The 23,744-nt window shown below is 36.7% G+C and overlaps 1 protein-coding gene across 1 annotated transcript; it reads left to right on the top strand.

Annotated features, from left to right (window-relative positions):
* The first annotated feature begins 791 nt into the window (after positions 1-791).
* On the top strand, positions 792-22,493 carry LOC145979327 (uncharacterized). The gene is made up of 4 exons (XM_083112176.1): positions 792-930; positions 9,058-9,195; positions 13,213-13,686; positions 20,904-22,493. The coding sequence occupies exons 2-4, from the start codon at positions 9,080-9,082 to the stop codon at positions 22,087-22,089; spliced, it is 1,776 nt and encodes a 591-aa protein (XP_082968302.1). The 5' UTR covers positions 792-930; positions 9,058-9,079; the 3' UTR covers positions 22,090-22,493.
* Positions 22,494-23,744: the final 1,251 nt, after the last annotated feature.

Here is a 23,744-nt window from a genome sequence, read left to right on the forward strand (position 1 = left end):
TGTTTTATGTCAAGTAAATTAGCAAATACTTATCCTCCGTGGCCTTTCGGTCTAAGGCGTTGTGCTTTAGGCTCCGACCAGGGCCGCATTTACGCCCAGGCTATGGCTATCTAGGCTGCAGCCATAGGCGTGCGCACACCCTCTGATTAGGAAGAGCAAAAGCCTTGATGAAAGTTCAAGCTGGAAAGAAAAACCTCATTTTATCTCACTGTTTTAGTTTCATTGCATTCGTGTGTGTGTATAATGCAACAACATAGAGGCACCATAACGAATAAATAAATTGTCTCTGAAATGTGCCGCGCTTATTTTCCTCCAAACAATCGTGTTCATGCATTTAAGACAAACTGTTTAGCAGCAAGAGTCTGTAAGAACTTAATGGTTATAACTTCTCTCTCTGGTAATCTACAATGCATCTTTACATTGATGTACGATACATCACAATTTTGTTTCATAACTCCTGTCGCAATAATTAACCATTGATTTGAATAGGAAGAAAACACGTTCTCTCGTTGTGAAGACTCAGTTCAACTCGTCTTCTGCTTGTGACGTCCATCGAAAAGACAACGAACGAATGCTGCGCCACCAAACGTTATATCCCTGAAGCTAGTTTACTGGCTTCCTATTCGTCGAAACTCTAAGATTTAGATATGGCATAGTTGTTTGTAAAAAAAAATATCGCGTCCCTCACACCCCTACTAAAATTAAAAGCCTTTTCAGAACAAAAGTCTGCTTACGTGTTGTGCAATAAGCGTTACCACTTTGGAATATGTTTCCCTTATCGCACAACGGGAGGACACCCTTGCGGTCTGACGTCAGATGAGCAATGGATCGAATACCTCGAAATATAGAAAAATAGTCGATTATAAGATTTCTCTGTCACTAATATATACACCGTTGTCCGGTTTGCAAAATCGGAAAGTCTCATTACAGGTAACTTCTATTTAAAAAGTATTTAATAATAAAAAATACTTAGTATCATTGGTCTCCGTATCAAAATTTTATATTAACAGTTTCATGCATCGGAGACACATTTAAATCCGATATTTTATCTTTCTCGTGGTTTGTACTTACCAATTATGTATTGCGGAACATAGTGGAAGGTGCCAATATGCTTTTTGCACGAAAACAAACACTTTTTCTGCTAAAATAAACCATTTTCCTTAATGCTACGGAAAGCACGTCACGGTGCGATATCGCTTGCTTTGCGAATTGTAACGCTTCTTTTGTTTTCGAATATCAATGTTTCCAACTCTATTGTGCATGAAAGTTGTAAAAAAGCCCCAAAAACCATCCACGGGTAGCCCCACAAACCATTGACGTTAGCCCCAAAAACCATGCACGGGTAGCCCCACAAACCATTGACGTTAGCCCCAAAAACCATCCACGGGTAGCCCCACAAACCATTGACGTTAGCCCCAAAAACCATCCACGGGTAGCCCCACAAACCATTGACGTTAGCCCCAAAAACCATCCACGGGTAGCCCCACGAACCATTCACACGAGGTTAGGTTAGGCCTGTTAGTTTAGGTTCCATTAGCACCCATTTCACCCCTAAATTCATCGAAAAACCATTTTCCTTTCTCGACAAAAAACCGCGCGTTTCTCGAAGAAAAAAAAACTCGCGTTTCTCGAAAAAAATCGCGCGTTTGGAAACCCTGATTCCACTAGCGAGATCGCGTGACTTCCGACGCTAGAGCCATCTGCAGGTACATCTTGGAAACAACGGCATAATGTTGTCGATTTTCACAAAATGCGCAATATTATTACATGAAAAGTGATTATTTATTGTTCTGCTGCATTGTAGGATGAAGTTTTAGGAAGAATATATATCGACGGAGGTTATAAACCTTGGAGAAACTCATTTCCGTAAGTAGTTTCTTGTGTAAAATTGAAGAAATGTGTCTCCGATGCATGAAACTGTTACCAATTTTATTTCAGTTGTACTGTTCTTTTAAAAGAAATAATGTTTATACTATGAAATATTCTCACAAAACATACTGAACCCACAACACGAATAATTTTTGTCATTATAATTTGAGTGTCCACTACATATGACCACAGAGTAAATAATTTACTCTGTGATATGACTTTCCCCTCGAGATTCTGTTTCTTTTCCTTTATGTAAAGATTAACTCTCTTAAGGTGTTGGCGTTTTTGCAGTACATTCATGTACATATGGGCATTCCATTGACGGATTTGGTCCAAGTTCCGATTGTTTAATTCCGAATTAATCATGGTTCACGGGCAATTTTTACATGGTCCGATTTATGTTTGTCTCTCTTAACACATACTTCAGAGTCTTAGTGATTACTTAATATGTTGGTACTACTTTACTATACCGGAGACACCTATCAATGATTTATTTCACATTTTTTTACATTGCTAACGTACTATTCTGCATTGCGGAACATTTCTTTAGGTGAAATAATGAATTTCTAACGAAAATAATGTATATTTCTTACATTAACGTACTTACTGTTGTTCCTTATTTCCCACAAACCATCCACGGGTAGCTCCAAAAACCATTGATATTAGCCCAAAAATTCACGATAGCCTCACGAACCATCACGGGGACGAGGTATGCCTACTAGGTTAGGTTAGGTTCCATTAGCACTCCTTTCGTTCAATTTAGCATATATGGACAACATCGGGGTAAGACTGCAGATTATGGGCTGCTTAGGAGGAACGCGGTTCATAATTTTTTGGTAACGTTTTTTGGTTAGTAATCGGGAAAAGTAAGTTTTAAGGTGCGGAATTTTTTTTCTTAATAAAAAACAGAAAAATGTGTTTAGGTTGGGTGGTATTGAAATCGTAGCAACGAAGGAAAAGGCATATTCCTGCACAAATCTAGTGAAAGCAAAAAATGCCTATCTTGTTAGGTAGCTAGGTTTAGTTCTCTTAGCCTAAATAATAATTAGTCATTGTATTTATGCTAATGAAACCTAACCTAACCTTGTAGGCATTCCTCGAAGAAATAATGAAAGAAACTGTGCGTAAACAATATGGACACGAACGAATGGAGAAATTCATTGCTTTTAGTAGCAAGAAAAACATTTTTCATTGTATTATGCTATTGGAACCCAACCTAACAGGCCTAACCTAACCTTGTAAGCATTCCTCGTCTGAAATAATGAAAGAAACTGTGCGTCTGTGGATGGAATCCAGAGAGTTGAATGGCGCGAAATGAAGGGTCTCACTTATCACACAACACTTGAGCGCGTAAACAATATGGACGCGAACAAATGGAGAAATGCATTGCTTTTAGTAACAGGAAAAACATTTTTACGTGCAATAATAGGTATAATAGTAATCGTAAAAGGAACACTGGAAAATGGAAGTAGAAGGTACGTACTTTAAGGGGATATAAATTTTGTTCGTCTATTTAGCGGAAAAAAGCAACCCATGTTCTGCAGTGAGACCAACATGGGCTTGTAGCACCAGCAATATCGCGTATTGTGCTCTCGTGCAGAAAGCAAATGGCAGCAGCAGCAATAGCACGTCGGAAATAGATTTTCGTAGAAAACCACATGCATTCGCATTAAAATGGATCAAAACTACATTCCCGAACATCAACAACGCTACAGAAAATTATTTGCGTAAGTACTTTCTCCTGTAAATTTGAAGAAATCCGTCTCCGGTATAGTAAAGTGTTACCAATGTATCTTGCAGAACGATTCGCTCAGTCGGAAACGCGTCTGACTACCATGCTAAAGGTCCCGGGCTCGATCCCTGTCCGGTTCAAATCCGGGAACTTTTCTAACGTTGAAAGCGGCCTCGGCACCCACCCAGCGTCGAATGACATGGGTACCTTGGGGGTAAAGGCGGTCAGGGGCGTGATGCTGATCACCCCCACTCACATCCCGATCAAGAAAGTGTTGGCCGTTACCCCACACCCCCTATATGCCTTCATGGCATGGTGCTAAGCACAAGGGACCACTTTACCTTTTTTTTGACAATTTTTTTCTTCCATTCTATCCTATATGAATCTTCCTTTGCGAGCATCATTTGTTTACTGTCGTCTTGGATACATCCATGTCTGAGAGAATTGGAGAGTAGGGATGGCTACTCACTGCAAAGCACCATTGCTTGTGTAAACTACTTTTTAATACATAATTATAAATTATAACTTAGTTTCTCCACCTCGGAACCACTACCATGGATTGTGGGCAGAGAGGGGTACATATTCCCCAAAAATGTATGACTAATGAGGAACAACAAATGAAAAGCAGGCCGATAGCGTCAATAGTACGATAATAATATTAACACAAATCAGTACGAGGGTTACTATTTATATTTTGAGCCTTGGCAACACTGATTGAAGTTAGGCACGATTTGACGTTTGCACGAAATCATCTGGCATTATTGACCATAACGTACTTCAAATGTTTTGTCAATAGCTTGATTTGTGTTGTTTATGTTGCCTTCGAGATTGCGCGACAACAATAAAATGGAATTATCTCATGAACATTTTCGTGTGATGATTTTTTACGATTTTCGACGTGGATTATCAAGACAAGAGTGCATCGATCAACTTACTTCCACATTTGGCGATGAAGCCCCATCCTTTGCCACTGTGAAACGCTGGTATAACGAATTTAATCGTGGCCGCCATTCGCTCACCGACGAGATTCGCGAAGGTCGTCCAAAATCAGTTGTTGTTCAAGAAAACATTGATGCTGTGCAAAACCTAATACTGCAAGATCGTCATGTGACATACTGTGAGATTGAGGCAACCATAGGCATTAGTTCCACCAGCATATATAAAATATTACATGATCATTTAGCTGTGAGAAAGGTATGTTCTCGTTGGATCCCACACAATTTGACAAAAACTCAAAAAGACACTCGCGTCAATTGGTGCAAACAAATGCTCAATAAATACAATTGTGGTGCTTCAAAAGACGTATATAAGATTGTAACAGGTGACGAATCATGGATATATGCATATGAGCCGGAACGTAAACAGCAGTCGACTGTATGGGTGTTTCAAGATGAACCCAATCCAACAAAGTTGTTCGCGCTCGAAGCACATTGAAACAAATGGTTGCCTGTTTTTTTCGGCAAAACTGGTCATGTGGCAACTGTGTCTTTAGAGGAACGTAGAAGGGTCAACTCTGAATGGTACACAACAATTTGTTTGCCAGAGGTCTTCGGTCAAATACGGAAAACAAACAAACGCCGTCGGATCATTCTTCATCAAGACAATGCCAGCTGTCACACATCTCGTCTAACAACCGACTTTATGAACAGTCAAAAAATCGAATTGATGGGTCATCCGCCGTACAGTCCTGATTTGGCACCCAGTGACTTCTTCTTGTTCCCGAATGTCAAGAATAAATTGCGTGGACAACGATTTTCGTCGGCGGAAGACACCGTTGATGCGTTCAAAAACCATATTATGGAGGTGTCTCAAGAAGATTGGAAAACTGCTTTGACAAATGGTTCGAACAAATGCAAAAGTGTATTGACCATAAAGGAGAATACTTCGAAAAAGAATAAAGCAGTTTTCAATGCCAAATTCCTGTTTTTTCATTGTTAGGCTCAAAATATAAATAGTGACCCTCGTATGCAGTGTCGGCGATACAGGTTTTTTCCTGAAGGTGAAAATACATATTGATCCATATTTTGTGGGTATTTTTTATTCTTGCTGAGAAATTTACACATTATGTCGAACCAAGCAATATAGAAAGTGACTACCTTCAGTAGGTTGTGAACCTGGCTTTGTGCTATTTTCACCTGGTGTCGTAATTCATCACTGCCTAGAGATTTTCCTGTAAAATATATGCATTCTCTTATAAGATATTTGTTTCTTTTTATGATGCTTGTTAGCTTCGGGAGTTAGGTTTTAGTTACGTTAACTGCTCTCAGTAATAATATGCATCTTTAGTTTATGTTTTAGGATAAAATAAATTTATGCCTTGGTCAGCATATTGAGTTTTAGGAAAAATAAGTACAGAATTCTGGAGGGGGTGCCGCCATTTAGTAGTTGGTTAGAGCACCAAACTTGTAGTAAAATCACAGGTCTGTCATAGGCTTGATTGATTGAATTGGTGTTTTAAGTCCACTTTATGCACAGTAAGGCTAATCGGGACTAGACCTACAGTTTAAAGTGTGATCTGAACGACTATATGCCACCACCACCGGCAGAAGAAATTTCACCTGAAGATGAGAGAAGAGGTTCTCTCTTGAAATGAAGAGTTAGAATAAGTATAGTTTAAAGCACTAAACAATGGAAAAAGTTCAATTAACATTGTATGCTCTTACCTTTGCCAGAAATAATGTGTCAGGTGTTATTACACAATGAATTGAGGGGGAAGTTGCTTGCTGAATATCATCCATTGCATTTCTTTAAGTACCCACTTGCCTCATTCAGTTGCATTGTTGGTTACTCTCATAATGTCTTTGTTAGGAATTTCAATAAAATAACCAATTCTATCATTTTTATTTTCATTTTATTATTATTAACATCTTACAAAACATTCAAATTAGTGTGAGTTACATTACATCCGAGTCATTCCATGCGAAATCAACACAGCCCCCAACCTGACCATCACAGATTTTCATGAAATTTGGGGTGTTGAAACTATGCATGGAACTTAGTAACTATGGAAATTTTGAGTCTCCTTTGTCTTGTAATTGTTAAATTATTCAAGGACAAAATTTGCATAAATTGCTCTTTTTGAGCCCGCTTAGCTGTACTAAATGTGCTGTAACTCCGACCCTGTTTCGCCTAGGAAGATCAAATAAAGCTTATTGTACAGGGAATTGAACAAGCTTTCCAGTGATATATAACAAGCCTACCTTTGGATAAAAATATAATTTTGTCACGTGACGAGCTTTGACCTTGAATATCTCAAAACATGTCATCACCAAAAATCATGAAAAAAATATATTTGGTCCCTCATGCCATACTCTAAAACATATCAAAATATGACTCTGGGACTGCAAGGGGATCAGAAGATACAAAATAATATGTTTAAGCATGTGACTGATAAAAGCCTCATTACATGAACCATGACGAGTCAAATTTCCCTTAACAACCCCCTACAAAATGTAATGGAGTTATCCGGGTATAATTGGTCATGAAATAAATAGGTTAGGCACAGGGAGATCCCTAGTCACGTGTTTCAAGCGCAGGGCCGGCATATAGTTGACTGCCATATTGAATTCATCGAAAAATTTCAAAGGAAAGGGGGTGATGTGATATATCAGATCAGGCTAGAATTTCATGAGAAATGAAGTGACGAAGATTTTTCCAACATATATTTAACCAGCAAAAAGTTATTACTGCACGCTTGTAACCATTTTCTCCTTTTCGAGGTGTTTAAAACAAAGCATTAAAATGCTCCTAACGTGTTAGGAACTCATCGAGATCACGCTGACATCTCGAGAGAGAAAGAATACCTAGGTACGCACCATTGCATATGATTTTAATCAGCGACATTCTCAAATAGCTGAATAGTGAAGAATATTGGGAAAAGTATCTCAAACAAACACTTCCTATGGAATGAAAAAATCTTCAGTGGTGAGGCTAATTTTTATGTTCACTGTGAAGTTAATAAAAGTAATATGCAATACCTGTGATTTGATAATCTGCAGCGGACAGATTCCAGCCGAATGGTTGTTGCTGGTAAGCTAATGATGTGGTATAATGTATGGAGAACGGGAATGGTTGGTCCTTATTCAACAACGGAACCTTAAATGATGAGGGCTTCTTGGATTTGTTAAGTGAACAGGTTTTTCATCCTTGCTTGCGGGATATGGCACTTTTCCAGAATTTTGAAACAGGACAGAGTGTGGCCACACTATGTGGACATTTTGGCAATTTCTTCATGGTAAATTTCTAGGTAGATTGATGGGCACACGGGGATCTATTAAAAGGCCTGCACATTCCCCAGATCTAACATCTTTGGAGGACTTTTAACTTCGGAAACATTTGAAGAGAATGGTGCATGCACTAGAAGTCTGTGATATTGACCATCTGAGAGAAGGCATAGTTGCTGCTTGCGATGATGTTGCACCTGCTATATTGCCAAATGTTCTATGTGAGTGTGAGAGTCATCAACGAGTGTACTCACAGGAACATTGACAACATTATAATGTGCATATATCACAGTCAAAGATATGCGTATAACTTTTTGCTGGCTAAAGATTCATTGGAAAAACCTTCGTCGCTTCATTTCTCGTGAAATTCTAGCCTGATTTGATATATCACATCACCCCCTTTCCTTTGAATTCAATATGGCGGTCAACAATATGCCGGACTTGCACATGACACACACTGCTAGGGATCTCCCTGTGCCTAACCTATTTATTTCATGACCAATTATACCCAGGATAACTCCATTACATTTTGTAGGGGGTTGTTAAGGGAAATTTGACTCGTCTTGGTTCATGTAATGAGGCTCTTATCAGTCACATGCTTACACATATTATTTTGTATCTTCTAATCCCATTTGCAGTCCCAGAATCATATTTTGATATGTTTTAGAGAATGGCATGAGGGACCAAATATATTTTTTTCATGATTTTTGGTGATGACATGTTTTGAGATATTCAAGGTCAAAGCTCGTCACGTGACAAAATTATATTTTTATCCAAAGGTAGGCTTGTTATATATCACTGGAAAGCTTGTTCAATTCCCTGTACAATAAGCTTTATTTGATCTTCCTAGGCGAAACAGGGTCGGAGTTACAGCACATTTAGTACACCTAAGCAGGCTCAAAAAGAGCAATTTATGCAAATTTTGACCTTGAATAATTTAAGAATTAAAAGACAAACGAGACTCAAAATTTCCATAGTTACTAAGTTCCATGCATAGTTTCAACTCCCCAAATTTCATGAAAATTGGAGATGGTCAGGTTGGAAATTGCACATATCTGTGTTGATTTGGCATGGAATGACTCATCCTTGTCTACTTTTTTTGAATATGCCTCAAGAAAAAAATTTCTACTACACATATGATTCACTTCTAGGAATATCAGGTATAATGCTATTTCTGAATTGAAGAAGTTAATGTTTTACACAGATAACTGTTTCTTATATTTGCATTTACAGTTTCAAGCTCCAATGCAAGAGAATGGATGATATTGAACAAATGTTTGATGAGCTAAATTGTTTGACAAAGGGATTCATCACGGAACTTCCCAATTCCTCCAATGAAAATGAAATGTCTGCTCCTAACATGAATGCAAGGTGAGTGAGTTAGCTCGGTCCAAGGTATTAAAATTTTACCATGGTTATTTTTTCAAATATGCTTAATGAGTACTGACTGTGTTTTCTACATATTAAGTTTCTTCAGTGAAGACAAAGTGCTTTGTTTAAAATGTTTTTGTTTGAATATTTTTCAAGCAATTAACAAATACAGGTTCATCAAAATTGCAAATGTGGTAGGAATTGTCCTTCACAAAATTTTATTGTTATTAACTTAGTTGGATATGATGAAATATTCATATACAATTAATATACTGCATGTTCTAAATAATCATGAAGTGGTATAAATTTGGGTATCAATTACATCTCCGAACAACACCTTTCACTCGTTGATTTCGTCATTTTTTACATTCGTACTTACCGATTGTGCATTGTGGAACATTGTGTAGTGTGTCATTTTGCTTTTCTCATGAAAATAATGTCCATAAGAGTAATTATTGTTCATCCTTTTCTCACTTCTGCAACACACAATATGGCGGGCACAGCATCGTGGATCAGTGGTTGTACAGTGTTTCCAACCTTCTTAACCAAAAAATGCCCCACACACCATTGACAGATAGCCCCAAATACCATTCACGCATAGCCCCACAAACCATTCCTGGTAAGGTTAGGCAAACATAGTAAAAATTTTGGGTCATAGTAATATCAGGAATGTATATTTCGTTTTTTCATCTTCTTGCAAAACAACGGCGTGGTTGGAAACACTGACAGGAGGTTACGTCATCAAACATGCGCATCATCCGGCTCTCGTAGAGGAAGGAAAGAACAGCGTGCGTCGGAGGCATATTTTTCGTGAAAAACACATGAATTCCCGGTCAAACAGATTGAACGATGAAAGAAAATACCTCCACGAACTTTCAAAATGCTAGAGAAACTCATTTCAGTAAGTACGTTCTTGTGTAAATATGAAGAAATCCGTTGTTCGGAGATGTATTTGTCCCAAATTTGTTAACCCTAGAAAGCTAAGGTTTTGTCAAATTGACGACATGTAAATACAAAAAGCTTTCCCCCCACCCCTTCTTACCATGTGATGTGCTTGGAACCCTCAGTACCTTCAATTGACCTTTAGCTGTTGTTGGGGAAGTTTTACAGCCTGTATTGAATTGCTGTCCAGTTGATAAATTATTTGGTATTTTATCTAAGTAATCTTTTTGATGAAGCATTAGTGTTAACATAAGCAAATTTGGCACATTTATGTTTTGTTTCGACATTGAAAAATTCACTTGTGTCATACAAAATGAAACTAAACAATGTGGTTTTACTGCTTTTGACAACTCATGGCACAGCATCTATCAAACTTTCAAAAAACCTTTAATAATTGAGTTTTACAACTCAACTAAGGGCCCAGTGGATGCACTGAATCTTAATGTGTAATATATTGACTAGCAGCAGAAATGACTGCTGTGTGTCTGTTATGGCATGGTAAATATTGCTCTAGTGAACAGTTTTGTGATTTTACACACACAGCAAGGTCATCAATAATGATGAGCCTCTAAATCGGCAGCAGTTTAGAAACAAACTCTACACTGAACTTACGAAGCCATGAATGACGAACCATTTTGCAATGCGCATCATACTGTACCTTCCAAGTTTGTCAATGGTGAAAATATTATATGTGTATGTGCCTACAGATGAAATAGAGGCTAAGGAAAGAAGGAAACACATGACCTACACCTTCTGTCCATGCAAGAAATGTCAAAAATGTTTTGCAGCCATTGTTCCAAAGCAATATCTGGGGAATACCAAACAAATTGCTGTTTTAAATGTAACTATGGATGTTAAATCATATTAAAATGTTTTTATTTGTTACTAATACTACAAGAAATGAAATTATAAGGGCTGAGCCTCAGTATCGGAAAGTATCAGTTGAAATTTATTTACCGATACCAGCCGATACTTTTCCGGAATTTTGGTTTTTCACAGGGTCAGTAAAATTCCACGCAACACTTTCGAGGATTCTAATTATCCTTGAAATTATGGAAAATTCAAACTTTCTTCTTATTTTGCACCAATTTTGCTCAAAAAACTATATTTTGTGATTACATAATATCTATTTTAATATTCTGATGCAAGTCTTGAATATTCTAAGGCAAATTTATTGCTCAATTGATACATACATTTGGAGAAGAATACGTATTTGCACACCAATATTGATCAATATTTTGAACAAATTTTAATTATTGCAATTTTCAAGTATCGGTATCTATTAAAAGTGGTATCGTTTCAGCCCTAAAAATTACGTTATTAGTCAATTTTAATTGCCAATAAAATTCTTCCTGTAAAGCAAAAGAGTTAGGTCATCAAATAACTATGCCTTAGCTTTAGCGTTTCTGATTTTCCACATTAGCTCTCTCGGGTTAATTTTCTGTGCCTCAATTTGAAAACTTTTTAAGTAATACAAATTTAATGTATTTTAAAAGATATGTGTTTCAGTGAAAAATTGAAGGATCTTTTAAAACTGAAATTATTTGTAAATAAAGTATGTGTTGTACACTTATAGGAAAAATACAAGGTGCATTCAATAAATAACCGGAAAAGTAGTATAAAAAAACTAAAATACAACCGTGATTGTTATATGTGTGTTATTTTGTGAAGGCATCTGTAAGCTATTCATAGCTGGCTGGCACGCTTGCCTCACGCATGGGACGATACGATTACACAAGATGGCGGCACCCTAACAGTAGTGCTCCAAGCTGGAGCAGCGTAGTATCGTGAGATTTTTGTTGAGTGAAGGCATGAAACCGATATAAATTCATTGCCTCATGACAGTTCAGTACGGTGACAACTATGCGAGTCGATCACAAGTGTACAAGTGGGCTGAGAAGTTCAAACAGGACATAGCCAGTGTTCAAGATTCTCTGCGTCCAGGTTGCTCCGTCACTGCAGTCATGGAAAGCATCAATCCTCAAGTGGAGGACTTGATATGGGAGAACCGGCGTATTACTGTCAGTGAAATTGCTTCCCAGATTGAAGCATAATGTAAACAGTACCACCTACTCCAATCTCTTGTGCGAAAAACTAGAACCAACCATTCTGCAGAGACGACATGGTCTAGTCTCCACTAGTGTGCTCTTGCTCCATGGCAATGCGAGACACCACACTACCAGTGTCACATTGTCTACCATCGATCACCTAAAGTTTGCATGCTTACTCCACCCTCCATATTTGCCTGATCTCGCACCTTCCAATTTCCACACCTTTGGCCCAGTGAAAGATGGACTAAGTAGATCGAGGTTCCAGAATGATGACAAAGTCCAGTCAGCGATGCATGATTGATTACGCATGCGTCCAAAGATATTTTTCCTGTGGAATCAGTGCCCTTATCAAGCGCTGCCATTGGTGCATTGAACTGGGGGGGACTATGTTGAAACATAGTACTGTAGTTCTTTTTGTGCTTGTAATAAATATTTGCTACAACATATTTCTGGTTATATATTGAATGAGCCTTGTAGCTATATATCCATCACTTGTTCACTGTTCAGCTTTTGAATTTTCTATAGCATCATATTTTCTTAGAATTCACTAACCAAGGCATTAGAAATTGTATTAATATAAATGACAGCATGTTTTCTTGACAAATTCTTACTTAATGCTTCAGAATAAGGCAGATTTCAGACTTAAGCAACAAGTGACATATGACAAGTAACAGCTGGAGTTCACACTGAAGAGACAAGCAACAAGCAGCGTGGGTCCCTTCAGTGTAAAAGCAAGCTTTCACCATACATGCATAAACAACAGATGCAGGCAACACGATACATGTAATTGAGAAAACAGCCTAGTCCGAGCAATATGCAAGTGACATGGGACACGTGCAGCTTGTTGTGCTGCTTCGGTTCGAAAGGTTGGATTTGTTACTGAACATTCGCTTCCAAGCAAAATGTATTACTTGTTGCTTCGGTCTGAACACACTCTACTATTTAGTTTTTAAGAACATTATTGTATTTCATTGAACCAAAAGCATCATTTTAATTAAATGCATTCTTTTTTGTTTTTCATCAGTGAAGAAATTCCCTTTCGTAGCACAGTATCAACATGTGAGATCCAGGTTGATTGGATGTCTAATTTCTCAAAATATTATTCATCCCTACCAGAGGAGATCATAAACTGGGATACATTTTTTTTGTTCAAAAATCAAGTGAAGGAGATTAATGGAAACAAATTTGAAAGCTTTTCTCCTGAGATATCAGATTCAAATGAAGATTTACTTGCTGGAATAAATATGGAGAAGCATCCATTTGATGGCCAACATCAGTCTGTTCAGAGTGAAATCCCTTTTGTAAAAGAGGAAATGGAATTGGATATCAAAGTTGAAAATGAAACTACTGTTGTTCCAATAGTAAATGAAATGGAGGAAGAGCGCATGATGCACTTGGATGAAAATGTTTCAGGTACAAAAGTTGAGGAAAATAACTTTCTAAATGTACCAGATTTTAATTTGGAAACTAAAGCAAATACTGAAGATCAAATTAAGAGGTAAGAGTAATATTATATTTTATTTTCTGGTTTGTTTTGAAAAATGTTCCCTCAATGTTCAAATGTTGCCTCAAATTATAAGCATTGAGTTGAATTGTAGGAGCAAATGTCAGTTTCAATATTGTATGCTATTATAACAAATATTTTTACTTAATAAGAATATACAAGGTGAGGCAAAAGTCGGGCTATGTAGGTGAATGGTTACCATCCCTGCATTTTTTCTTGTGGGTACAGAGACAACATTATTCCCACCACACTTGCAACCGGGAGAATCAAATTGAATTGTGTATTCAAGCAGATGTTATGCATATTAAGTGGATACCTTAACTGTAACCATTACATATCAATCATGTACATGTGTGTGTGCACATATTTGTTTTACTATGTAATCAAACTTTTGCCTCACCCTGTATAATGGGAAGTATTGTATTCAAGAGATTATCAGGTAGCTTTATTAGGAAAAAGGTCCAGTTCGGAATTATTCTGAGACACTAAATATTTTTAAATTTCCCCCAAAAAGACACATGATAATGCTTTTCTGCCAACTGTACGAGATATAGATTTATTATTTGTATGTTCCTAAGTACTATGTGCCTAATCTTTGCTTTGAGCATTCAAAACAGCTTGAAAATTGAAATTCTATACAATTTTTGTATTCCTAAATAATCAGCAGTTATTTATGAATAACATTTTTTTTTTTGTAATGTTATTAATGAGAGAACATTTTTGCCAAGTGGTTCCGGCAAGTTGTGTAACATTCTTGAAAAAAAAAGTCTTAAATTTCTTTAGCTGCTTAACACATTTTCTCATAATTTTACAAGAATACAGCCACACTATTCACAGGATTGCCAGTCAATTAGTTGAAAGCTAGAGAAAAGCTGAACATATATTTCGGAATTTGACTTTCACTCTATGGTCACAAAGCGCTTCTGCTCTTCTCCAAAATTCCTCTCACAATATACTCATTGACACATTGACACATGAAATAATAACCCATGGCACAACAGCCCATGAAAGCACATTCCCTTCAATGTGAAAATTATCGTAGAAACATAAAATATCAGTCTAGGTAGTTTCACCCCATAATCATCTATTTCATTTTCACATATCTTGGTAAGATACACGAAACTGCATTTTAACATGAAGATGATGACTATGTTCACTTATTTTTCAATTTCACTTCGTCTTTTACTTCACGATCCATATTTGAGAGCCCACTACTATAGACAAGTGACGGAAATACGTGTACTAATAGAGTTTGAGTGTATTTCACTCGTTCGGTCGTTTTTCGCTCAAGCGAAAGTACTATCAATTCTGTGTGCCATCTAGCATTGCCGGGGCGAACTATTTGCCGCTCGAGCGAAAAACGCTCATTGCAGTACTCTACTACCTACTATATATTTATATGTGAAATATTTTCATTTTAATCTAATTCTTCAAATTATATTTGAATGGCTTATTGCAGAAAGGGACCTGAGTCACTTTTGCACAATTCTGAGAAAAACAAGAAAAATCGTATAATATTGTTAGTGTAAGAAAGAAATGTGCCGTTGTTGGCTCAAATATTCAGCATAATGGATAGTTAATTTTGCAACCCTCAATGCGCCCCCCTGCAGTAGGCTGCTAGAGACAGTGGAGATAAAAAAGTTGTGATTCCAGTACCTTTCTGCAATAAAAGTGGAAACTGTGAGAAATAAGAAGAGAAATGTCCTACAAACGCCTGTTTGTCGTTGCCATATTCTCCAGGTTAGGTTAGGTTATGTTAGGTTATGTTATATATGCCACAGAAAATTATAGATTCATCCATAAATGACAGTGTACTGCATTTTCTGGACTTTATTGTCAGTGTTTGAAGTACAATAATGTACGAGCTCATACATGCATGTGTTACTCTACATGTGAGTCTGTTTCATTGGTGCGTGGAGTGGCCCACTGAAGAATATATTCATAAAATCCTTTGACGTCATCTGGTACATACGAGAAGGCAGTTCGTATGTCCTTCAATTTAGTAAGCTTGATCGGCATACGTGCAACTGGGAACGTATGTGGCATAGAAATTACAATTCTTGCACCTTTGGACAGATAGAAGGTGTGAGACGTCAAACTTTTGATGAATTTGGAAACTTTGACAGTACTCTTACGTTCAACACAGTATTCAAAGTGATGATACGTGGAAATCTGAAAATACTGCCTATTCTTGTAGGAACATATGGTAGTTTCCACAGATGCCACATTTTTGTGTAGACATGAGGGCACCACGTTGCGAAATCAATAATGTTACTGGTGTCAATAAGTTTGACAGTATTTTTACCGCCCCGAGCTGCATTACAGATTAGCGTACACAGTTCATGCAACGTATAAATACGGCTACAACGTCTGGTGGGACATCGAACCACACTAAACTTCTGGTCACATGTAAGATATGAGTGACCTCTGATAGGAAAATGATGCACAATTTTGTGAAATCTGCCAGTGTCCGTTAATGCTAGTAGAACGCGACACAATGTGTGATTTTCATTTTGTGCAGGACAATTGTCCGAGAAAAGATTCAATTCTGTAACACTAAGAGGCACATAGTCTGCAATATAATCTAACAGGAAAGACGCCATGGCATTTGGTCCTTTGCCTGTTTGTCCTTCATGATACAAGTAAAACTAAGAACGTCCTGTTTTCATGTTAAATACACAAAATGTATTTACAGTCAGCTGACGCAAATAGAACATGTCTTGTACAGGAACTTTTGGTAGGTCCAGATTTTGCATGAAATCGAAACACAGCCCCACTGTATCTTCCCTAGAAGGAGACAAAGTTGCAGATTCCTTCAGTGCTGTGTAGAACTTGTTTGATCATCTTTTATGAACTATTAATTCGGCAGCAGCAACTCCTTTTGCATTGTCATTTAAGAATATACTCTTCATTTTGTTAGTCTGTTCTTCACAAACACCACACGTGTCTACCTGTGGCCTTCCAAAACGAAACTCAAAATTTTCCTTAAAATACTTGTAGTAGAAACTGTATTTTATTCTGGATGTAGGATATTTTTCGTTAAACAGTTCATACATCTTTTGAATTGACAGGTTTTCATGTAGGTATTTGATGTCTGCATAATGTCCACTTTTAGTTGGAAAGATGTGATATGTCCATCCACTGCCTGTATATCCTTAGCCTTAATCATATTCCCACTTCTACTCTGTCCGTGCATATCATGAGGTATTTTGCCCTCTAACAGTAACTTCCGCAAACGCCTTATTCTTTTCTCTGACACATCATAAAGTCTGCAAAATGCCTCACGACAAACTTGTATTTTGCTACTTGTCAGTAGGACGTGGTACTCAAACAACTTTTCGTGTAACGCATCATGCGTGGTCGATGTGTCTTAACATTTTCAACATGGATCATTCTCTGCAAATGTATATTCTGTTCATCTTTACTTTGCATTCCATACAATATGTCAAACACTGCACGTTGTTCGTCTTTGTTGAATTGTTCATAACATTTTTTGGGGCACTTACACAGCGACCGCACTCTTTTCGCAGGTGTTGTAACACCCCTGTAGTTCACATATTCCTGTCCATCCACCCTTGCACTTCTAATCACATTTCTGGTATATGTTTCCAGATGTCGAATTCCTTTCCGACGTTTTCTTGGACTGTCAACGCTCACGTCACTAACACTATTATCGTCCTGCATATCTGTAATACAAGCAACAAAACCTCTCACAACACAACACAAACCACCACTCTGCACTAACATATATCACCCTCTACAAACGAACTTTTTTTTAGGAAATCGCTCGTCACTTGTTTCAGAGTTGCCAAGTTTATTTTGCACATGGTTATTTCTCTTTCTCTGTGAAAAGGGACCAGTGTCCGTTGCTACAGAGTAGGTAGGTTTATTGCAGAAAATAACCCGAGTCAGTTACTCAGGTACCTTTCTGCATTAAAGTACACTTTTCACTGTGCATTTTCTTGGCTATAGTCTCGTGTGACTGACGTCCTTTCTGCACTAAAAGATGTGTTTGTAACTAGGAAAATCAAAAATACCATTAACTCTGATACCTCAAAAATGTGACTCAGGCCCCTTTCTGCAATAAGCCATTCATTTGTAGTTAGTGCTACTTGATTTTCAAAACACCCCTTCTCACAGGCTAATTGTCAGAAATTTGTCCCTTAAATGAGGAGGTGAATGCTAGTCATCTAATCAACAAAAGTAACATTTTGCAGTTAGTACTACTGCTGGATAGGTTTAGCAGATATCCTCTTTTGCCTGGACATGTACTTCGGTGATGTTAGCACCAAATTAAAATCTGAACTGAGCGACACAAACTCAGCGATCGAACCCATTAAGTATGGAAATGTATGGTTTCCAGAAGTTGCAAAGAAAGGCGAGTCAGCTAAGAAAACTTGAAATAATATGTGGATAACAATGATTTTGCAGATGTTATCTGCAAAATCTACATTTTCTAGTCTTATCTTTTCCTACAACCCATCTTGTTCTTCATAACTGCATCAGTACTAGTGGAAATGTTGTCGAAGATAGGATGTAGCCCTCTATCACTCCATGTGTAGTATCAATGTAGTCTGTCAGCTGTCCTTCATGTCTTATTTTACACCTAAAACCTTCATACTTATCTTTTGTTAGGTTTAATATCTTTGTTGGAGTACCATTGTCTGCTAGTCTCTTGGCACATGACTCTTCTATTTCATGAGTCAAAAACCTTTTCAAAATCGATGAATGTAAGATATAAAGTGACTTGCCATCACTATTTTGTTCCAGAAGTATTCTTATAGTATTTATTAAATCGAGGCAACTACGTTGTCTGCGGAAACGAGCTTGTTTCTTCATCAGTCTTGATTCTACCACATCCTTCACTCTATTTAAGATTATTCTCAATAATATCTTGCTTGGTATACTTAGCAAAGTTATTCCCCTCCAGTTTTTACAGTTAGTTGTATCTCCCTTTTTTGACAGTTTTACTATTAAAACTTCTCTCCATTCTAATGGAACTTTTTCTTTATTCCATATTTTCTCTAACAGCGGTTGTAATAGATCAATTGGAAGTTTCCACATTAGCTTTGATTAGTTCCGGATTAATGTTATCCATTCCAGGAGCCGTGCCATTCTTAATTTGCTTTATTGCTAGTCTCACTTCTGCTCTAGTTGGTGGGTGTAGTTTAATTTTGGTATTCTTCTGGTCTCTTCCACTGTTATGTTGTTACAAACTTCTTCTCTTTTCCCATCCTATTCAATATGTCTGAAAAATATTCTCTCCATCTTTACATTTGTTGTTCTTGGGTTAGCAATAGATTACCATTTCTATCTCTCACCGGTTTACTCTTCCAAAATGCTTTTCTGGATAATTTCTTAGTTATGTCATGTAACTGTTTTAAGTCAGCTCTCTTTTCTGCATTTTGTGCTGATACTCTACCCATTTCCTCTTTATCTTTCCTCACATTTCTTCACCTTTTTAGCTATTTCTGAGTACTCTGTTTGCGCTGCTGCTTTCTGTAATCTTGTTTTGCTTTGGTTTATTTTTTGTTTTGCTTGATTCCCAATTTTATAATTTCCCAAGTGTCTTGAAACATCCAATCCTTTTGTAGCTGATTTCTAGTACCAAGTACCTTATCTCCAGTTTCCAAGTAGATGCTGTTTACATTTTCCAAATTTGTTTCAATATCTGATTCATTCAAGCTTTCCGAGAGAGCTTGGAATCTATTATTTATTACTAATTTAAGTTATTTTTGTTTTTCTTTCTCTGTCAATCTTTGAATGTTAATTTTCTTTTTTCTTCCTTCAAACTTCTTGGATGATGACATTATTTTGAGCTTAAAATTGGCTACTATAAATGGTGGTCACTGGCTGCATCCGCTCCTCTTTTATTTCTTACATTCATTAGCAATCTTCTAAACTTCCTGCTTATTGTTATGTGGTCTATTTGGTTTTCTGTCATGCTATCTGGTGAAACCCAAGTTATTTTGTGGCATTTTTTATGAGGGAAGATTGTTCCTCCAATGACCAGTCATGATATGCACATAGGTTTACCAATCTTTCTCCATTGTTGTTTATGTCTCCCATACCAAGGTGTATTGACGTTTGCCGCTTGCCTCAGAAGGTCTGGTCATAAGGCCCCTTTTAGGCAAGTAGAGGTGGTTGTAAAACTGTGATATCAATCAGTTAGTTTTAGCAAGGGAAACATGTTTCTGTGTTATTTCCTTGCTCTTGTATTCATGTATTTCCATTATTTTTTTTATGCGATTCATATTATAGTGTCTGAAAGATGATAATGTCTCACTGTGCTGTAAGCAAATGTCCAAATTATCTCAAGGAAACAAAAAAAAATACTAAAAACTTTTACCATATATTTCCATCTGATAAATTTGCAGAGCAAAGGCTATCAAAAAACAACATTTTAGGTTCCTAATATTTTTACCGGAATGTTAGGAACATGATTTACATCCGAATTACTAGAACGTGCACCAAAGAAGAGGCTGAGAAAGGCACCATTCTTACATTGATAATTGTCATAATTCCAGTTACAAGTGAGGAGGTCAGTAATTGTGTGAAGTTCAGATAGCCAAAACTGATTTTTTTATTACTGAGAATATGATCGTGAAATGAGGGAGACAAAACTTAAAATACAGCACATTAACAGCTAGGTTAATAAATTTTACTTGAAAAATGGAACTACTAGAATGAGATGAAATAATAATGCTAAGATTGACCTGATTGCAATGGATAAGGACATTAAGAGTGAATTTATTTGATCCTCAATAGCGATATATGGAAAAATTATGCTGCTTTCCCAATATACCTTCATGTTCAGTATTGTTTTCTATTTCAAAACGTAATCATGCATTCATATCCACATATTGAATAAAAACTGCTTTCAGTCATGTACAGAAATATTAAGTGTTTAGTACTGAAATTGACAAAACAAATGGAGTATTCCATTTATAACTTCAAGGTCTTTGGTTGAGACACCACATAAATTAGTGATAATAAAATTGGGCTGAAATTTTATATATTTTTATTTTCATGGTAAATGAAACCATTAAAGGGAATCTTTAATATTTCAAAGTGAGAAAATAATAGCTTGCTTGTGTGTGTGTGTGTGTTTATGCTTAATTAACAGTAATATTATGAATGTTCCTTTGTGCATAATGTGTATTATTTATATGTATAATGCCATAATACTTAACACAAATTATATTTTACAGAGAAGAAATTAAAGAAACGATTTTGTCAGATTTAACTGGAAATTGTACAGAAACACACCTTGATGAAGAAGTTATGCTTCAACGCACAAGGTCTAATTATAGAATACGTCGTTTCATTTGCGACGACTGCAAGAAATCCTATCATCAGAAAAAAGATCTTAGGAAGCATCTGAAAATCCATAATGACATTCATTTTTTCACCTGCCTTGAATGCAATAAAACATTCCAGAAAAAGATTTCATTTAATCGACACCAGAGAATCCACAAGGCTATCTGTTCCTTTGAGTGCATTGAGTGCAAGAAGTCATTTAAAACAAGAAGAGACTTGGAAAGACATTCCATGGTTCACGAGAGAATTCACATTCGCAATTTCCATTGTAATCAATGTATGAAAGCATTTTTTCGAAAAGGAGAGTTGGATCAACATTTGCAAACTCACAGGAAAATTCACCCTTTTCAATGCCCAGAATGCATGAAAAAGTGTACTACGCGAGGAAACTTAAATATGCATGTCAAAATTCACAAGGACAATCCTCCTGTAGAATGCCCTGAATGCAAGAAATGTTTTAATGTACCCACAAACTTGAAACGACATATGAAAGTTCACGATAGCACTAGAATTCGACATTTTGAATGCAATGAATGTTTGAAAACGTTTTTTACTAAAGGAGAATTGAAACTACATATGGGAATTCACTATGCTATTACTGACTTTGAATGCCTGGAATGTAATAAGTCATTTAATAGAAAAAGAACCTTGGAAAGGCATTTATTGATTCACGAGAAACTTCCAGTACGCCCATTCAAATGCAACCAGTGTGAGAAAGCATTTTTTACAAAGGAAGAAATGATGAGGCATTTGAAAGTACATGATGAAACTTGTTCTTTCCAGTGCACCGAATGTATGAAACCATTCAAGTACAGATCAAATTTTTATAGACATTTGAAAATTCACTGGAGGGTTCGTCCGTTCGAATGCCCTCTGTGTAAAAAATCATTTCTTGAAGCTAGAGATTTGAAAGTGCATTTGGATATTCACGACGATTTTCGTATTCGTCCATTTGAATGCAACGAATGTAAAAAAACATTTTTTACAAAGAAATCATTAACAAAACATTTGAAAATTCATGAGGGAATTCGCCATTCAAAACAACTTTGTTTTCCAGTTCTAATGCAGTCATTCTAAGAAGATCTTCACTTCAGTTTAATATTTTTGTAATAATTGAGTATCCTGAATTGACAGTTGGAGAAGTTCCAGGTTGATTTTTTTATTTGCTAATAGATCAAACAGTCCTAGAAGTTAATCCATGTGGTTTGCAATTCATAAAATTTAAAACTTTGGACATTTGATCCCATGAGAGATATGTAAATATAATAATATAAATTAATATATTTATTACGGAAAAGTATTTTACTTAAAATTTAGAATCCAAGTCCCTTCTATACAACTAAGCCTAGCAATCTCATTCTGGGTTGAAATCAAACCAGACGAGAATAGTTTGTTAAGTAGCTGCAATGATAATTTCAAGTGTTCTTGTTATAATTACAATTTACAATTAAAAGTGTATTTGTTCCATTTCAACAGCATTTTTCTGTATACATTTATGTTTGGTTGTTTAAACATTGCTTTACAAGTGACCCTACCATCCACAGTGAGTTTACTTGTAAACAGAGCTCTTGAAGCCAGCCCTGAAAGTAATTAAAAGAGAGAAAAGAAAGAGTAAGTATAGGGTGTTTTAATGAAAAGGCAACTGAATCTGTCCATAACAAACCAAAATCATTATCTGCCCATCCTTACATAGCTTACATTCTCCACATGGCATCCATCATGTTCACTACATACTCCATGCTGTCAATGATCCATGCAACCATTGCAGTACACTGATAACTGACACATTTCAAATTTGAACACTGCACCAACATGATAGCATTTTATAGGTTTGTCGCGTGTTACTCACAAATCCAGAATATGAAAAAGGAAAGTCAAAAATTGTTGTACTTACGTATGTGAGTATAGTGCTCTTATTGTAGAACGACGTTTCAGAGATTGACTATCTCTTTCCTCAGGTTCGTATAAAAACTAAGTACTTGGCATAGTACTGCGTCAAAAATGTAATATGAGGATTGTGGTTAAGGGTTGGTTAGGGTACATTTAAAATATTAAGTTTTTGCTATTAGAAGTACGTAAAAACCAAGCCGTTCCCTAATAAAACTTGTACAGTAGACCTATTCACAGGTAAAAAAGTTAAAAAAGTTAAAAATCTAAAAAAACCTGCATAAATCACAATGCAACCTGCAGGTTTGGCCTTTCCTACCCAACTGTGCTTATCCATCCACATGAAGGTCAATTCACAACGAATATTTCCCCTCCCCTTAATTTTCTCGTTTCCCCTTATTACATCACAAATCCAACGTGAATTCACGTTCCTCTCTTGCAGCTTGCATAACTTCCGGAGTGACGTGGAAACCGATATTGGGTTCAATCTTCCAGGCTTTATCCCATTTTTTGAGGAAATTGATCCACCCTTCTTCCAAATTTCCTTCGTCCCTATTAAGATTATTTCCCCCCCCCCTACAAATACTCGCTGTTTCATACACGTTTCTTCCTAATTTCCTCCCCTCTTTTCTGATTATCTCTTTTTTTGCGATTCTATGCCCACTTTCCAAAATGTGTTCTGAGAGACCCGTTTTGGGAACTTTTTCCCTTATGTCCTTTTCATGCTCGCTCCATCTTTTACCCATATTTCGGCCCGTCTGTCCTATGTACTCCTTCCCGCATTGGCATTCTATTCGATAAACCCCCTTCTGTTTTCCGGTATTTCCCTAGTTGTCTTTCCTTTC

This window comes from Lepisma saccharinum, chromosome 26 (assembly GCF_977018435.1).
Source record: "Lepisma saccharinum chromosome 26, izLepSacc3.1, whole genome shotgun sequence".
Lineage (NCBI taxonomy): Eukaryota > Metazoa > Arthropoda > Insecta > Zygentoma > Lepismatidae > Lepisma > Lepisma saccharinum.

Bases quoted from the DNA above. Each gene is read 5' to 3' on its own strand.
- LOC145979327 (XM_083112176.1), top strand. From the start codon at position 9,080: ATGGATGATATTGAACAAATGTTTGATGAGCTAAATTGTTTGACAAAG. The intron at 9,196-13,212 runs GTGAGTGAGTTA...GTTTTTCATCAG, and splicing joins GCTCCTAACATGAATGCAAG to TGAAGAAATTCCCTTTCGTA. The intron at 13,687-20,903 runs GTAAGAGTAATA...TATATTTTACAG, and splicing joins ACTGAAGATCAAATTAAGAG to AGAAGAAATTAAAGAAACGA.